General features: G+C 35.3%; 1 protein-coding gene across 3 annotated transcripts in view; it reads left to right on the top strand.

Moving 5' to 3' along the window:
- LOC140850423 (AN1-type zinc finger protein 4-like) overlaps window positions 1–17546 on the top strand; it is a 77482-nt gene that overhangs the window by 9656 nt on the left and 50280 nt on the right. For 2 of the 3 annotated variants that reach the window (XM_073241148.1, XM_073241147.1), the window contains exon 2: window positions 6934–7228. In XM_073241148.1, coding sequence (XP_073097249.1) covers window positions 7048–7228 — 181 coding nt within the window. In that variant the 5' untranslated portion in view covers window positions 6934–7047. Of the gene's footprint in view, window positions 1–6933; window positions 7229–17546 lie in introns of those variants that run through there. The other variant, XM_073241149.1, reaches the window with a different exon arrangement.

Here is a 17546-nt window from a genome sequence, read left to right as displayed (position 1 = left end):
TAAAGGGGTCAGTCCAACAAGGGGATATAACCATTATAAGTATATATGCACCCAACACAGGAACACCAGCATATGTGAAACAAACAGTAACAGAACTAAAGGAGGAAATAGAATGCAATGCATTCATTTTAGGAGACTCCAACACACAATTCACTCCAAAGGACAGATCCACCAGACAGAAAATAAGTAAGGACACGGAGGCACTGAACAACACACTAGAACAGATGGACCTAATAGACATCTATAGAACTGTACATCCAAAAGCAACAGGGTACACTTTCTTCTCAAGTGCACATGGAACATTCTCCAGAATAGACCACATACTAGGCCACAAAAAAAGCCTCAGTAAATTCAGAAAGATTGAAATTCTACCAAACAACTTTTCAGACTACAAAGGTATAGAACTTGTACATAAATTGTACAAAGAAATAAAAAGGCCCACAAACACATGCAGGCTTAACAACATGCTACTAAATAATCAATGGATCAACAACCTAATTAAGATGGAGATCAAGCAATATATGGAAACAAATGACAACAACAACAACACAAAGCCCCAATTTCTGTGGGATGCAGCGAAAGCAGTCTTAAGAGGAAAGTATATAGCAATCCAGGCATATTTAAAGAAGTAAGAACAAACCCAAGTGAATAGTCTAAAGACACAATTATCAAAATTGGAGAAAGAAGAACAAATGAGTCCTAAAGTCAGCAGAAGGAGGGACATAATAAAGAGTAGAGAAGAAATAAATAAAATTGAGAAGAAAAAAACAAGAGAAAAAAATCAATGAAACCAAGAGCTGGTTCTTTGAGAAAATAAACAAAGTAGATAAGCCTCTAGCCAGACTTATTAAGAGAAAAAGAGAATAAAAAATGAGAATGGAAACATCACGGCAGACCCAACAGAAATACAAAGAATTATTAGAGACTACTATAAAAACCTATATGCTAACAAGCTGGAAAACCTAGAAGAAATGAACAACTTCCTAGAAAAATACAACCTTTCAAGACTGACCAAGGAAGAAACACAAAATCTAAACAAACCAATTAACAGCAAAGAAACTGAAGCAGTAATCAAAAAACTACCCAAGAACAAAACCCCCGGGGCCAGAAGGATTTACCTCAGAATTTTATCAGACATACAGAGAAGATACAATACTCATTCTCCTTAAAGTTTTCCAAACAATAGAAGAGGAGGGAATACTCCCAAACTCATTCTATGAAGCCAACATCACCCTAATACCAAAACCAGGCAAAGACCCCACCAGAAAAGAAAACTACGGACCAGTATCCCTGATGAGTATAGATGCAAAAATACTAAAAAAAAATTAGCAAACCGAATTCAAAAATACATCAAAAGGATCATACACCATGACCAAGTGGGATTCATCCCAGGGATGCAAGGATGGTACAACATCCAAAAGTCCATCAGCATCATCCACCACATAAACAAAAAGAAGGACAAAAAACACATGATCATCTCCATAGATGCTGAAAAAGCATTCTACAAAATTCAACATCCATTCATGATAAAAATTCTGAACAAAATGGGTATAGAGGGCAGGTACCTCAACATAATAAAGGCCATATATGATAAACCACAGCCAACATCATACTGAACAGTGAAAAGCTGAAAGCTTTTCCTCTGAGATCGGAAACAAGACAGGGATGCGCACTCTCCCCACTGTTATTCAACATAGTACTGGGGGTCCTAGCCATGGCAATTAGACAAAACAAAGAAATACAAGGAATCCAGATTGGTAAAGAAGAAGTTAAACTGTCACTATTTGCAGATGACATAATATTGTACATAAAAAACCCTAAAGACTCCACTCCAAAACTACTAGAACTGATATCGGAATACAGCAAAGTTGCAGGACACAAAATTAACACACAGAAATCTGTGGCTTTCCTATACACTAACAATGAACTAATAGAAAGAGAACTCAGGAAAACAGTTCCATTCACAATTGCATCAAAAAGAATAAAATACTTAAGAATAAACCTAACAAAGGAAGTGAAAGACCTATACCCTGAAAATTATAAGACACTCTTAAGAGAAATTAAAGAGGACACTAACAAATGGAAACTCATCCCATGCTCTTGGCTAGGAAGAATTAATATTGTCAAAATGGCCATCCTACCCAAAGCAATATACAGATTTGATGCAATCCCTATCAAATTACCAACAACATTCTCCAACGAACTAGAACAAATAGTTCAAAAATTCATATGGAAACACCAAAGATCGAATAGCCAAAGCAATCCTGAGAAGGAAGAATAAAGTGGGGAGCATCTCACTCCCCAACTTCAAGCTACAGTGCCACAGTAATCAAGACAGTTTGGTAGTGGTACAAGAACAGAGCCACAGTCCACTAGAAAAGAATAGAGATCCCAGATACTAACCCAAACATATGGTCAATTAATATATGATAAAGGGGCCATGGACATACAATGGGGAAATGACAGTCTCTTCAAGAGATGATGCTGGCAAAACTGAGACAGCTACATGTAAGAGAATGAAACTGCATCATTGTCTAACCCCATACACAAAAGTAAATTCTAAATGCATCAAAGACATGAATGTAAGTCATGCAACCATAAAACTCTTAGAAAAGACATAGGCAAAAATCTCTTGGACATAAACATGAGTGACCTCTTCATGAACATATCTCCCCAGGCAAGGGAAACAAAAGCAGAAATGAAGAAGTGGGACTATATAGCTGAAAACCTTCTGTACAGCAAAGGACACCATCAATAGAACAAAAAGGTATCCTACAGTATGGGAGAATATATTCATAAATGACAGATCCGATAAAGGGTTGACATCCAGAATATATAAAGAGCTGATGCACCTCAACAAACAAAAAGCAAATAATCCAATTTAAAAATGGGCAGAGAAGCTGAACAGACAGTTCTCCAAAGAAGAAATTCAGATGGCCAACAGACACATGAAAAAATGATCCACATTGCTTGTCATCAGAGAAATGCAAATTAAAACCACAATGAGATATCACCTCACACCAGTAAGGATCACCACCATCCAAAAGACAAACAACAACAAATGTTGACGAGGTTGCGGAGAAAAGGGAATCCTCCTGCACTGCTGGTGGGAATGCAAATTAGTTCAACCATTGTGGAAAGCAGTATGGAGGTTCCTCAAAGAGCTCAAAATAGAAATACCATTTGACCCAGGAATTCCACTCCCAGGAATTTACCCTAAGAATGCAGCACTCCAGTTTGAAAAAGACAGATGCACCCCTATCCCTATGTTTATCGTAGCACTATTTACAATACCCAAGAAATGGAAGCAACCTAAGTGTCCATCAGTAGATGAATGGATAAAGAAGATGTGGTACATATACACAATGGAATATTATTCAGCCATAAGAAGAAAACAAATTCCCATTTGCAACAACCTGGATGGAGCTAGAGGGTGTTATGCTCAGTGAAATAAGCCAGGTGGAGAAAGACAAGTACCAAATGATTTCACTCATATGTGGATTATAAGAACAAAGAAAAACTGAAGGAACGAAACAGCAGCAGAATCACAGAACCCAAGAATGGACTAACAGTTACCAACGGGAATGGGACTGGGCAGGAGGGGTGGGAAGGGAGGGATAAGGGCAGGGAAAAACAAAGGGGGCCTGACGATTAGCATGTATAATGTGGGGGGGGGGACATAGGGAGGAATGTGCAGCACAAAGAAGACAAGTAGTGAGTCTACAGCATCTTACTACGCTGATGGACAGTGACTGTAATGGGATTTGTTGGGGGGGACTTGGTGAAGGGGGGAGTCTAGTAACCATAACGTTCTTCATGTAATTATAGATTAATGATAATAAAATGAATTAACAATAATTAATCAATGTTATACACCACATTAATAATATAAGAGACAAGACATCATCATCTCAACAGACACTGTAAGGGAAAGTATTTGGCAAAATTCAATACTCTGTGATAAAATAAAAGCAGACACTTAAGCAAAGTAGGAATGGAAAGGAATGTCCTCAGTTTGATAAAGATTATCCCTGAAAACTCCATAGCTAAAATCATGCCTTACAGTGATAGACTGAATGAATTCCCCCTACAATCAGGAAGAAGACAAAGATGTCTGCTGTCACCTTTTCTATTCAACCTTGCATAGGAGATTCTGTGCAGGGCAATTGGTAAGAAAAGGAGATGAAGAGCATCAAGGTTGGAAAGGAAGTATAAACATGTATTTGTTTGACATGAACTTGTATGTAGAAAATCCTAAGGAATCTATTTAAAAAAACCTAGAACCAATGAGTCCAAGCAAGGTTACAGTGATCAAGACCAATATATTAAAATCAGCTGTATTTCTATACACTAGCAGTGATCAGTATGAAAATGAAACACAATGCCTTCTCTATAGTAACATCAAAAAGAATAAAATTCTTGGAATATATTTTTTAATGCAAAATTTGTTCTCTTAAAACATCATTGAAAGCAATTAAAGTTATAAGTAAACTGAAAGACATCGCATCACATCCATGGATTAGAAGGTTTAATATTGTCAAGATGGCCATACTCTCCAGATTAATTTACAGACTCAACACAGTCCTTATTAAAATCCAAACCAGTGTTTTGCAAAGTAGACAAGGTGATCCCTTTGAATATGGGAATTCAAAGGACTCAGAATAGCCTACAGTTTTGAAAGAGAAAAAAAAATTAGAGGACTCACACTTCCTGATTTCAAAACTTAGTGCAAAGCTGTGAAGACAGTATGGTAGTGGCGTAAGGGTAGACATAGATCAGTGGAATGGAATCAAGGGACGAGAATAAATCCTCACACTTATGATCAGGTGGTTTTCAACAGGGATGACAAGACAATTCTGTGAAAAGAGTGTAGTCTTTCCAACAAATGGTGCTGGGACAACTGGCTATTTACTTGTAAAAGAATAAAGCTGGACCCCATTTTACACCATCCACAAAAATAAACTCAAAGTGGCCTATAGATGTAAACATAAAAGCTAAAACTATACAATTCTTAGGAAAATATATACAACTAGATCTTTGTTACCCTGGATTAGGCAGAGCCATTAAAATATGACACCAAAAGCACAAGGAACAAAAGAAAAATAGCCAAATTGGTCTTCATTAAAATAAAAAACTTACATGCTTCAGAGGACACCATCAAGAAAGTTAAAAGGCAACCCACAAAAACTGGGGAAAATTTTTGTGATTCCTATATCTGTTAAGAGGCTTATATCTAGAAAACATTTTTTAAAAAATCCTTACAACTCAATAATGAAAAGACAACCCAATTAAAAATGGACAAAGAATCTAAACAGATTTTCTGAATAGACATTTATGTAAAGAAGGTATACAGATGGCAAATAAGCCCATGAAAAGATGATCAACATCATTAGTCATCAGAGAAAGGCAAATCACAACCACAATAAGATGCAGTCCCACACCCACTAAGATGGCTTTAATTTAACAAAAAGACAAAAAGTATCTACAAGGACGCGGAGAAGTCAGCACCCTCATTTATTGGTGGGAATGTAAAATGGTTTAGACCATCTCTGGAAGTTTGGTAGTTCACAAATTGTAAATATGGAGTTAAACCACATAACTCAGCAATTCCATTCCTAGGTCTGTATGGAAGAGAAAGGAAAACATGTCCACACAAAAACTTCTAATTGAATGTTTTCATACCATTATTCATAATAACCAAAAATTGCAAATAACCCAAAATACCAATCAACTGATGGCTGGATAAAAGTGGTATATCTATACAATGGACTATTATTCAGCAATAAGAAAGAATGAAGTACTGATACATCTTAGAACATGGAAGAACGTTGAAGACATTATAGTAAGTGAAAGAAGACAGTCACAAAAGATGACATTGCATGATTTGTTTATGTGACATGTACACAATAGGCAAAATTATAGAGACAGAAAGTTTATTAGTGGTTGCTTAGGGCTGAGAAGGCAAAGGAGAATTTGGGTGTGATGTCTAGAGTATGGGGCTCCTTTTGGGGTGGTGAAAATATTCTAAAAATGATTGTGGTGATAGTTGTACAGTTCCGTGAGCATACTAAAGCCTAGTAAATGTTAGACTGAAAGGGTGAATTTTATGGTATGTCAATTATATCTAGATATGGCTAATAAAAGGATTTACCTACCTGTCCAGGAAGATGTGAATCATCCATCTGTCCTTGTAGTTTAAGTTTTTCAAGACCCTTTTAACAACGTTTTCACTGATTAATAGCAATTTATCAGTTTTGTAATTCCTAGTCTCCTGATCATATACTTGTAATTTATCTCAGGACTTCTGTTGGTGTGTTTGTCTCTCATACTCATTAAGTAACTGTATGTGCCTGTAGGGATTATGTCTAGTGTCCTTTACCAGTATTAACCTCATCTCAGTGCTGTACTGATAGATAACCTCTGGAAACTCAAATGCTCATTGATCATTTAGTGAGTCCTACTTTTACTTTTAAGAAGTCTAGTAAGATGGTTGCTATTCCAGTGTGATTCAAATGTACAATGGTTATAAAGTTATACTTTGTATGGGTTAGAAAACAATTTACATGTTTTAGAAAAATGTGCATGAATTTTTCAAGGCCTTGCAAGTATATACCTACAAATTAAGTTCATTGGTTTAATTATTAACAACAGAACAAATATTTGTTGACCTTGTACTATATATAAGTAACTGTCTTGAGCTCTAGTGGGATACAGAAAAGTACCCGAATATATCTGTTATTAATCTTTCAGTCTAACTGGGAGAGTGGTTTCAGAGACAAATGGGAGAAGTTCAAGATAAGACATACTAAGCATCAAAGTGAAATCTGGGGCTGTCTGGAAGATTGATATGGGCCAGAGTTGTTCAGAAAATCTTTATAGAGGAATGAGACTTTCAGATAAGCTTCTTTAAAAATATATATTCTTGTTTTTTAGGTGCAAGACTCAAAACATGAATGATACATATTACCAATGTTCAAAGCTGACTTGGCTAGAACTGGAATACAGTTGTCTGCAACATAGTCCAGAGGAATTAGGAAAGTCAAAGTAATGGATAACAGAAAAGACCCTCCATTCTTCAATGAAGATAACATGGGACCATTTTACTACAAACTTCCTTTCTATACCATAAAGCTCTTCATTGAAACAGTGACTGGAACATGTTTTGAGCTGAGAGTTTCACCCTTTGAAGCTGTCATTTCTGTGAAAGCAAAAATTCAAAGATTGAAAGGTACTAGTCTTTATTTTCAGGATATGAGGATTAAATTTTTTCATCAAGAGTGTATAATGACTTTTAACTTTTCTTATGGAGAAAGGTTAAACATATATTCAACCCCCATATACTCCTTCAACAGTTATCAATTCATGAACTATCTGGCTTGCATGTGTATGTTTCCCCCACCCTGTTCTTGTACTGGATTCTTTTGAAGCAAATTGCTGTCATCATATTAATAGTATGAAATAATATTTTTAAATAGTTTTTCAGCAGGTTATGATGAATGCAAATTCTGGTGTAACTACCTTACAGTTAGTTACTTTTCTTGGGTAATAGGAATTGAATTCCTTTTAGTGAGCTTGTTTACCTTTTTATAGTGCTTTGTGAATACTTATTTTTGTAATACAGAGGTTTTCTGTGAAGAGCTTTGGGCTTACATTTACATATATTTGCAGTTTCCTCGGTATAGCAAGCATACTGGATGTTATGCAATGTCTCTTGTGGTTTGTGTATTTGAGAAAAGTGTCATAAATTACTGTGTGTTAAAATTAGTCTTTTCCTTTGTACTTTGCTGATTTCTGAAATAAGTCGTATTTGCCATTTATAGTTGTTAAAATCCAGTAGTGACTAGAGCATTAAATTGTTCTATTTAATATGAATGGGCCTTTTTGAGCCAGCTGGAACTTGCTGTAATATAAAGACAGTAACTAGCATTGCCCTCTAGTTGAGTTTTAAGTTGGGAATTGTAGGATGAGGAGGGTTGGAATTTTCTGTCTTTCTAAAATCAAGGATCCTGGGATCTGAGCTTTTGAATATTTGCTCTTCTCCAGTAACTAACTTCTCTGGATGTTCAGTGACCATCCAGTAATGGCCCGTAAAGCTTTTGCATCCCCAAATGATTTGATGATAAAAAATGGAGTGAGAAAAGTTTATTTTGACTTTGATCTATTTTTTATTTATTTATGTGATGGTGTAATACTGCATTTTTAAGAAAAGGGAAATAAAACCTTCTTGTGTTCTAAATAATCTCTGTATTTTGCTGCACTCCCTGACCCTTTATGCATTTTGAATAATCTCCATATAGCAAAAGCACTTTAGAGAACATCCATTTAGGTCACTTAATGTCTGAAGAGTCAATTTGATCTTAAGAGAAGATTATGTCCAAGGGAAATAATTTGTTACTGATAGATTGGAACCAGAGCTGACATGCAGACTTCTTGTCCACCCTGGAGGAGGAGGTGTTGTTAGGGTAAAAGCAGTGGCTTTGTAGTTATTAGACAGTTCAGACATTTAGACTTTGTAGTTATTAGACTAGTTTAGACATTTATAAGACAAATGCAGTTTTTTAGAAATTAAATGAGGCAATACATAAAATTCCTACTCTCTTAGCTTGGGTGGGGCTGTCATAACAAAGTTATCATAGACTGAGTGGCTTAAACAACAGAAATTTATTATCTCACAGTTCTGGAGGTGAAAGTCTGAGTTAAGGGTGCTAGCATGGGTAGGTGAGGACTTTGTTCCTGACGTGTAGATGGCCACCAGAAATCTGTCTGTGTCCTCAGATGGCAGAGAGAAAGAATGAGCTCTCTGGCGTCTCTTCTTATAAGAGCACCGATTCCACCATGAGGGTCTCATTCCCATGACCTCATCTAAGCCTAGTTATTTCCCAAAAGCCCTGTCTCCAAATACCATCACATGGGAGGTAAAGATTTCAAGATATAAATTTGTGGGGAACACTTTCAGTCCCTACTAGTGGTCAGTAGATCTGAATTCCTATTGCCATTCCTCGTCCTCATACTCCTCACCCCCTCCTTCCCTCCTGTTCCCCTACTTCCGTGTAACTTCTTGCAGCCATGGGCAGTGACAGTCATCCTATTCTTCAGGAGGCTTCAAGAAGGCATCCTCCATGACAAATCAGTTTTAGTCCTTTTCTGGGTGATCTTTCCATTTCTACCCAGGACTACATTGGGGGTTGACATGATGGGAAAGACCCTCACAATAGATATGGAGTGGGGAGGATAAGAGGGCAGAGGTGACTCTGCTTGGTTTAATCCTTCAGGGAAGCGGTTGCTCTGCCAGATAGCTTTTCCTTTGGTAAATTTTGGTAACTTTAGAACTAGAGCTTAGTAGGAGATAGGAGGGTGAGTGGAGAGAACTGCAGAAAAAGGCTTGAAGAGAATACCAGATTAGGAATGGCAAGGCTATAGCATGAAATGAACAGTACCTACATGGCGATTTTAAATGGGCCTTGAAGAGACATGAGCACTGAAGCTAGACTGCCTGATTTACAGATTATTAGTTGAGCAAAATATTTAATTTTTATTCCTCAGTTGTGCCAATTTAAAATGGGAATAATAATAGTACCTATCTCAAAGAGTTTTTCTTAGGATTATGAATTAATGAATGTAAAACATTTAGTAGAACATTTGGGTTCTTTTTCAGGGGAAAATGGTTAATCTGTGTGTAACTCCGGGTGGGCAGGTTTGGGTGGAGTTGACTATATAAACTTACATTTATTTCTGGCCTCTCTAGTCCATTCCATTAATCTATGTGCCTAGTGTGTTAGTACCATACCATTTTGATTACTATAGCTTTGTAGTATAGTTTGAAGTCTAGAATTATGATACCTCCAGCTTTGTACATCTTTCCTGAGATTGCTTTGGCTATTGAGATTGCAGGGTCATTTTTGGTTCCATACAAATTTAGGATTATTCTGATTTTGTGAAAAATGCCATCAGTATTTTCATAGGGATTGCATTTAATCTGTAGATTGCTTTGGGTAGTGTGGACTTTTTAACAATATTAACTCTTCTAATCCATGAGAACGGTATATTTTTCCACTTATATTATCTTTGATTTCTTTCATCAGTGTGTGAGTTTTCAGGGTACAGAGTTTTCACCTCTGTGGTTTTATTTATTCCTAGATATTTTATTCTTTTTGATGCAGTTGTAAGGGGACTGTTTTCTTAATTTCTCTTTTGTCTACTTTGTCTACTTTGTTATTAGTATATAAAAACACAGCATATTTTTACATGAACATTTTAGCCTTCAGCAACTCTGCTGAATTCATTTATTAGTTCCAATAATTGTTAAGGTAGAGTCTTTAGGGTTTTCTGTCAATAGTATCATGTTATCTGGAAATAGTGAAAATTTTGCTTATTTGTTACCAGTTTGGATGCCTTTTATTTCTTTTTCCTGTTTAATTGTTGTGGCTGGAATTTTGAGTATTATGTTGAATAAGAATTGTGAGAATGGTTTTCTTTGCCTTCCTCCTAACCTTAGAGAACAAGGTTTCAGCTTTTGCCGTTAAGTATGACGTTAGATGGATTTGTCTTATATAACTATTATTCTGTTTGGGTATGTTCCCACTAAACCCACTTAATTGAGAGTTTTTATTATGAATGGCTGTTGAATTTTCGTCAAATAATGTTGTGTATCATGTTGATTAATTTGTGGATATTCTACCATCATTGCATCTCTGGACTAGATTCCACTTGATTCTGGTGAATGATCCTTTTACTTAATGTATTGTTTCATTCAGTTTGCTAATATTTTGTTGAGTATTTTTGCATCTATGTTCACCAGGGATTTTGCCCTATAATTTTCTTTACTGCTGCTGCTTCTTTTTGTTGTGTTTTTGTCTGGTTTGATATCAGATAATGCTGGCCTCATTGAGTGAATTTGGAAGCATTCTTACCTCTCCTATTTTGTGGATTAATTTGAGAAGGATGGATATTAAATCTTCTTTAAATTTTTATTGAATTGATAAATTCACAATCAAAGCCATCTGGTCCTGAATTTTTGTTTGTGATTTTTGATTACTAGTCCAATATCATTACTAATAATTGGTTTGTTAAGATTTTCTTTTTTGTCCTGATTCAGTTCTGGGAATTTATATGCTTCTAGGAATTTGTCCATTTCTTCTAGGTTGTCCAATTTTTTGGCATATAATTTTTATCAATAGTCTTTTTTTTTCTATTTCTCTATTTTTATTTTTAAAATTTTATTTATTTATGTATTTTTATTTTGGTATCATTAATATACAATTACATGAGCAACATTGTGGTTACTAGACTCCCCCCATTATCAAGTCCACACCACATGCCCCATTACAGTCACTGTCCATCAGCATAGTAAGATGGTACAGAATCACTACTTGTCTTCTCTGTGTATACTGCCTTCCCCATGCACCTCCGCTATCAATAGTCTGTTATAGTCCTTTGAACTTCTGAGGTGTTATTTGTAATTTCTCTGTCATTTCTGATTTTGAGTTTTCTCTTTTTTTCTTAATAAGTCTGGCTAACGGTTTATCAATTTTGTTTTTCTTTTAAAACAAATGGCAATTAGTTTTATTGGCTTTTTTTCCTATTGCTTTAGTGGTCTCCCTTTCTTTTATTTCTCCTCTAGTTTTTATTATTTCTCTATTTATACTAACTTTGGGCTTTGGTTCTTCTGGTTGATAATTTTTCTTGTTTCCTGTGGTAGGCCTGTATTGTTATGAACTTCCCTCTTAGAGCTACTTCTGTTGTGTCCCAAACATTTTGAACCATTGTGTTTCCATTTCCATTTTTGTCTAGTTATTTATTTCCTCTTTGATTTCTTCTCTGACACATTGTTTGTTTAATAGTGTCTCACCGAAGGGTTTCAGCCCTGGCAAGTTCACTATGGATTTGGTGAGACTGAAGAAAGATAACAGAATGTTCTTGGGGTAAAAGAGTTTATACCCAGCTTTATTATCATGGCAGTAGGTCAGGCACTAGAATCAGGTCTGTATCCATCAGTCTGCAGGTCTGTAATCCACCTCTGTCTCTGCCTCCTCTGAAAGCACTGGGCAGAGCTCTTTATATAGTGACTCAGTCAGTAATAGCTCATTACCAATGGGTGTGGGAGCATTAGCTTAGCAGTAGGCCAATTACATCATCAAGTAGTTTAGGGTCAGGTGAGGGTCCTGGCCGCAGGAACTTTGATTTTCCCCACAAATGCTATGTTGTTCAGCCTCCATTTGTTTTTCCCCATAAAATTGATTTATACTTTCATAGTGTTGTAGTAGGAAAAGATGTTTGATATGATTTCATTCTTTTTATCAATTCATTGAGACTTGTTTTGTGACCTAATACATGATCTATCCTGGAGAATGTTCCATATGCACTTTAAGAGTGCATGTATTCTGGTGTTTTAGGACACAATAATCTGTATATATCTGTTAAGCCAATCTGATCTAACGTGTTGTTCAAAAGCCACTGTTACCTTATGGCTTTTGTCTGGATGCTCTCTCCATTGAAATTAGTGGGTGTTAAAGTGCCTAACTATTATTATATTACTGTCAATTTCTCCCTTTAGGTCTGTTAATATTTCCTTTATATATTTAGATGCTTTTTTGTTGGTGCATAGATATTTACAATTATTATAGTCTCATGTTTGATCCATTTATTATTATGTAATGCTTTTGTTACTCTCTTGTTACAATCTTTGTTTTAAAATCTATTTTGTGTGATACAAGTATTGCTATCCCATCTTTCTGTATCACTTCCATTTGCATGAAATCTATTTTTAAGTCCCTTCACTTTCAGTCTGTATGTGTCTTTAGGTCTTAAGTGGGTTTCTTGTAGGCAGCATATAGATGTCTTTTTTTTTATTCCATTCAGTCACCCTCTTTCTTTTGTTTGGAGAATTTAGACCATTTACATTTAAAGATATTATTAGTAGTTATGTACTTATTGCCATTTTGTTGTTTTCTGGTTCTTGTAGTTCTCTCTTCCTTTCTTTCTCACTCTATTCTCTGACTTTCTTTAGTGTTATGCTTGGATTTCTTTCTCTTTATTTTTTGTGCCTCTTTTACGGGTTTTTAGTTTTTGATTACCATGAAGCTCATATATAACATTCTACAAGCACTACATTTTTACTCCCCTTTCCATGTACTATATATGTATGTAAGGTCATATTTTACATATTTTTATTTTATGAATCCTTTAATTTCTTTAGATAGAATTGATTTTGCTACTTTTGACTTTTAGCCTTCATACTATCATTATAAATGATTTATCTACTTTTACTATATGTTTGTTTCCATAAGTGACTTTTTTCCTTTCACAATTTTCTTCTAATTATGGCTTCTTCCACTTAACAAAGTTGTTTTAACATTCCTTGTAAGGCTGGTTTAGTGGTGATAACCCCCTTTAGCTTCTGCCTGGGAAACTCTCTCTCCTTCAATTCTGAACAATACCTTTAACAGGTGTAGTGTGTAGTATTCCTGCTTGCAGGTTTTTTTCCTTTCAGCAGTTTGAATATATAATGCCTGCCAAGTTCTGCAGAAAAATAGCTGATAGCTTTGTGCAGTCTCCCTTGTAAAGTGCCTCGTTGCTTTTCTCCTGCTGCTTTTAAGATTCTCTCATCATCTTTAATCTTTGTCATTTTGATTATTATGTGTCCTGGTGTGGACCTCCTTGGATTCATCTAGTTAAGGTCTGTCCATGCATCCTGGAACTGGAAGTCTGTTCCCTTTCCCACAATAGGGAAATTTTCAGTTATTATTTCTTTAAATAAGTTTTCTTCCCTTTTCCCTGTTCTTCTGGGAACCCTATAATGCAAATGTTAGTATGTTTGATATTACCTCAGGTCTCTTAACTTATCCCCACTTTTAAAATTCTTTTTTTCTTTTGCTATTCAGCTTGGGTGCTTTCTGTTACCCTGTCTTCCATATGCTGATCCATTTTCTGCATCCCCTAATCTGCTCTTGATTCCTTATTGTGTATTTTTCATTTCAGTTATTGTATTCTCTGTGCTGGGGCCATCCTGACAGGATGGCTAATGCTGGGGTAGGCTTGAGCTGGAGTGTCCTGTAGTGCTTTGTGCCCTGGCCACCCTGGTGGGATGGCTGGAACTAATTAGGGCACTTTATTTCATTAGTGTTGGCATGATACATCTTTCTCCATGTCTTTACTTTTTTAAACCAGCTTGATGTATATTAAAAAATAAATGTATCTCTTCCCATGCTTTTATTAATCTATATGTCTACTTATTTTTAAAGTAGATTTCTCTTTTTGTTTTCATATCATTAATCTACAATCACATGAACAAAATTATGGTTACTAGATACCGCCATCATCGAGTTCCCACCACATACCTGATACAGTCACTGTCCATCAGTGTACTAAGATGTTATAGAATCACTGCTTGTCTTCTCTGTGTTGTACAGCCCTCCCCGTGCCCATCCCCACATTATGTCTGCTAATCATAATGCCCCTTTTTTGCCCTTATCCCTGCCTTTCCACCCATCCTCCCCAGTCCCTTTCCTTTGGAAACTGTTAGTCCATTCTTGGGTTTTTTGTTCCTTCAGTTTTTGCTTTGTTCTTATACTCCACAGATAAGTGAAATCATTTGATACTTGTCTTTTTCCACCTGGCTTATTTCACTGAGCATAATACCCTCTAGCACCATCCATGTTGTTGTAAACAGTAGGATTTGTTTTCTTCTTATGGCTGAATAACATTCCATTGTGTATATGTACCACATCTTCTTTATCCACTCATCTACTGATGGACACTTAGGTTGCTTCCATTTCTTGGCTTTTGTATATAGGTCTGGATTAACATAGGGGTGCATATGTATTTTTCAAACTGGGCTGCTGCATTCTTAGGGCAAATTCCTGGGAGTGGAATTCTTGGGTCAAATGGTATTTCTATTTTTAGTTTTTTGAGGAACCTCCGTACAGGTTTCCACAATGGTTGAACTAATTTACATTCCCACCAGCATGGTAGGAGGGTTCCCCTTTCTCCACATCTTCGCCAACATTTGTTTTTGTCTGTCTTTTGCATGGTGGCCATCCTTACTGGTGTGAGGTGATATCTCATTTTGGTTTTAATTTGCAATTCTCTGATGATTAGCAATGTGGAGCATTTTTTCATGTGTGTGTTATCTCTCATATCATCTACAATAGAGATTCTCTACTTCTTTAACCATTCTTTGGCCTATAGTTGATTTCTCTTATCTAATTATTTTATTGACTTATATTTCTATTGCTGTATTTTCAATAGTAGCAGAGATAGTGGACATGTTTGCCTTGTTCCTGATCTTAGTAGAAATTCTCTAGCATTAAATAAGATACTATTTTAAGATAACTGTTAAGATACTTAATTTACTTGTGTCTTGAACTGTTTAGTATTTTAACATATTAAGAGAATACTCTCAATTCCTATTTTCTTAACTTTGCACTCTGCAATCTAGGAATACCTCTCACTTGGTCACAGTATATTATTTTCTTGACCTACCATTGGATTCTATTTGGTAATATATACATTTTTATATCAATATAAATGAATAATATTAGTCTTCAGTTTTTTTTTTTAGTACTGTCTTTATTGGGCTTAGGAGTAGATGCTGTACTTGCTTCTTCAAAAAAATTAGTAAATTTTTCTTCATTTAAAAAAATTAAGATGTTTTCATTCAGTTTGTCTTCGAAGGCTCAGTGAATTCCTTTGAATCTGTCTGGCCTGGTAGTTTTTATTGCTTTAGTTCCTGAGTAACATTCTCCTGTTCTTCTATGGAAATTGGTAAGGGCATCCATTTATGTTAATACATTCTTCCCTAGGAAATTACCATTTCATATTCCCTTACCATTTTTTATTCTTGTTTGTTTATGATTTCCTTCCTTTTTTCCTTTGTGAAGGTAGCTAGAAGTTTGTCCACTTTGTTAATGCTTTTTAAAAACTAAGGTTTTGATTTATTAATTGCTTTTGTATTTTCCATCTTCTTTTCTGCTTTTAACTTTATTGTATTTTTTCTTATGCTTTCTAAAAAATTTTCTTTGTGTTTGGTGCTGTAAATTCTCTTTTATTACTGATTTAACTGTGTACTTTAGATTCTTATTGTCATTGCTTTAAAAAATTCTGTAATTTTTATATGTTCGCTTTCACCCAAGAGGTGGTTAATAGAAGCTCTTTTAATTTCCAGTTGGAAGGGTCTTTCTGTTTTTTGTTAGTAACTTTAACTTTTATTACATCACAAGCAGAGAGTGTTTTTTGTAGTATTTCCACTTTGTGGGAAAGTACTTATATTTTCTTTTCTTTTTGACTTAATATTTGAACAGTATTTGTGCCATAAACACTTGAGTATGGATATATTACTTATATAGGGTAATAAAGATCTGTCTCATTGATTAAGTTGCTTAGGTGTTCTATCTCTGAGTTTTTTCATACTTGGCATAATTTGTACTGAAAGGTATATTAAAGTCTCTTACTCTTCTGTTTCCCTCGATGTCTCTTTGCCGCTTCTGTGGTTTTTGTTTCTTAAAGGTAGTCACTTGTTTTTTGGTACATAAAAATATCTGTAAGTGTTACTTTTCCCATTATGAATTTTAGCATTAAAAAATATCCCTCATTGTCACATTTGATGTTTTGAGGTGTGAATTCTACTTTGCCTATTAACCAGACTCTCCACCGTCTCTCCCTTTTTGATTCTGATATCTTGTATACCTTTGACCATCCCTTTATTTTAGCCTTTCTGAATCACTTTATTTTAGGTGTGTTTTTTTCCTGCAGCATATAGTTGGATGTTTGTTTTGTGTGGCAAGCTGAAAATCTTTTCTACTTGTCATCTAACATCATATTAGCCTTCCAAACTTTATTCCCACTTTTGTTTTAGTCTTAGATGTACATTTATATATTTGTAAATATCTAATCTTTACCATTAATCTTTTTGCTGAAGTTTTTCTGGTCATATCTTGGTTGGAAGAAGCTCATCCTCTTAGTCGATTGTTTAATCAAAGCATTGAGATGCAGTGGTTGCATCCCATGGATGCAGAATTTTATGGTAAGTTCCTATAAGTTGAGAACTTTTTGTATTGCTGTGGTAGACACACACTGTATCTATTGAACAATTCTGCTTTTCCACTTCCTTCCAGCCCCTGACCACCACCATTTTACTTTCTAGAGTTTGACTACTTTAGATACTATACTCATCATGCAATATTTTTTTCTTGGGGATTGTCTTATTTCACTTAGCATAGTGTCTTTAAGTTTCATCCATGTTGTAGCATGTGACAGGATATTGTTTTTAAAGGCTAAATAATATTCCATTATACATTTATATCACATTTTCTTTATCCATTCTTCTATCAGCAAATATTTAGGTTGCTTCCATCTCTTGGCTATTATGAATAATGGTGCAGTGAGCATATGTATATGAATATCTCTTCCAAACCCTGAATATATACCCAGAAGTGGAATTGCTGGATCATATGGTAATTCTATTTTTAATGTTTTGAGGAGCCTCCATACCATTTTCCACTATGGCTGCAGGATATTACATTCCCACCAAAAGTGCACAAGTTTTACAT

This window comes from Manis javanica, chromosome 7 (genome assembly GCF_040802235.1).
Source record: "Manis javanica isolate MJ-LG chromosome 7, MJ_LKY, whole genome shotgun sequence".
NCBI lineage: Eukaryota > Metazoa > Chordata > Mammalia > Pholidota > Manidae > Manis > Manis javanica.
Note: the sequence above shows the minus strand (reverse complement) of the source record. Positions and strands in the feature narration are given on the sequence as shown.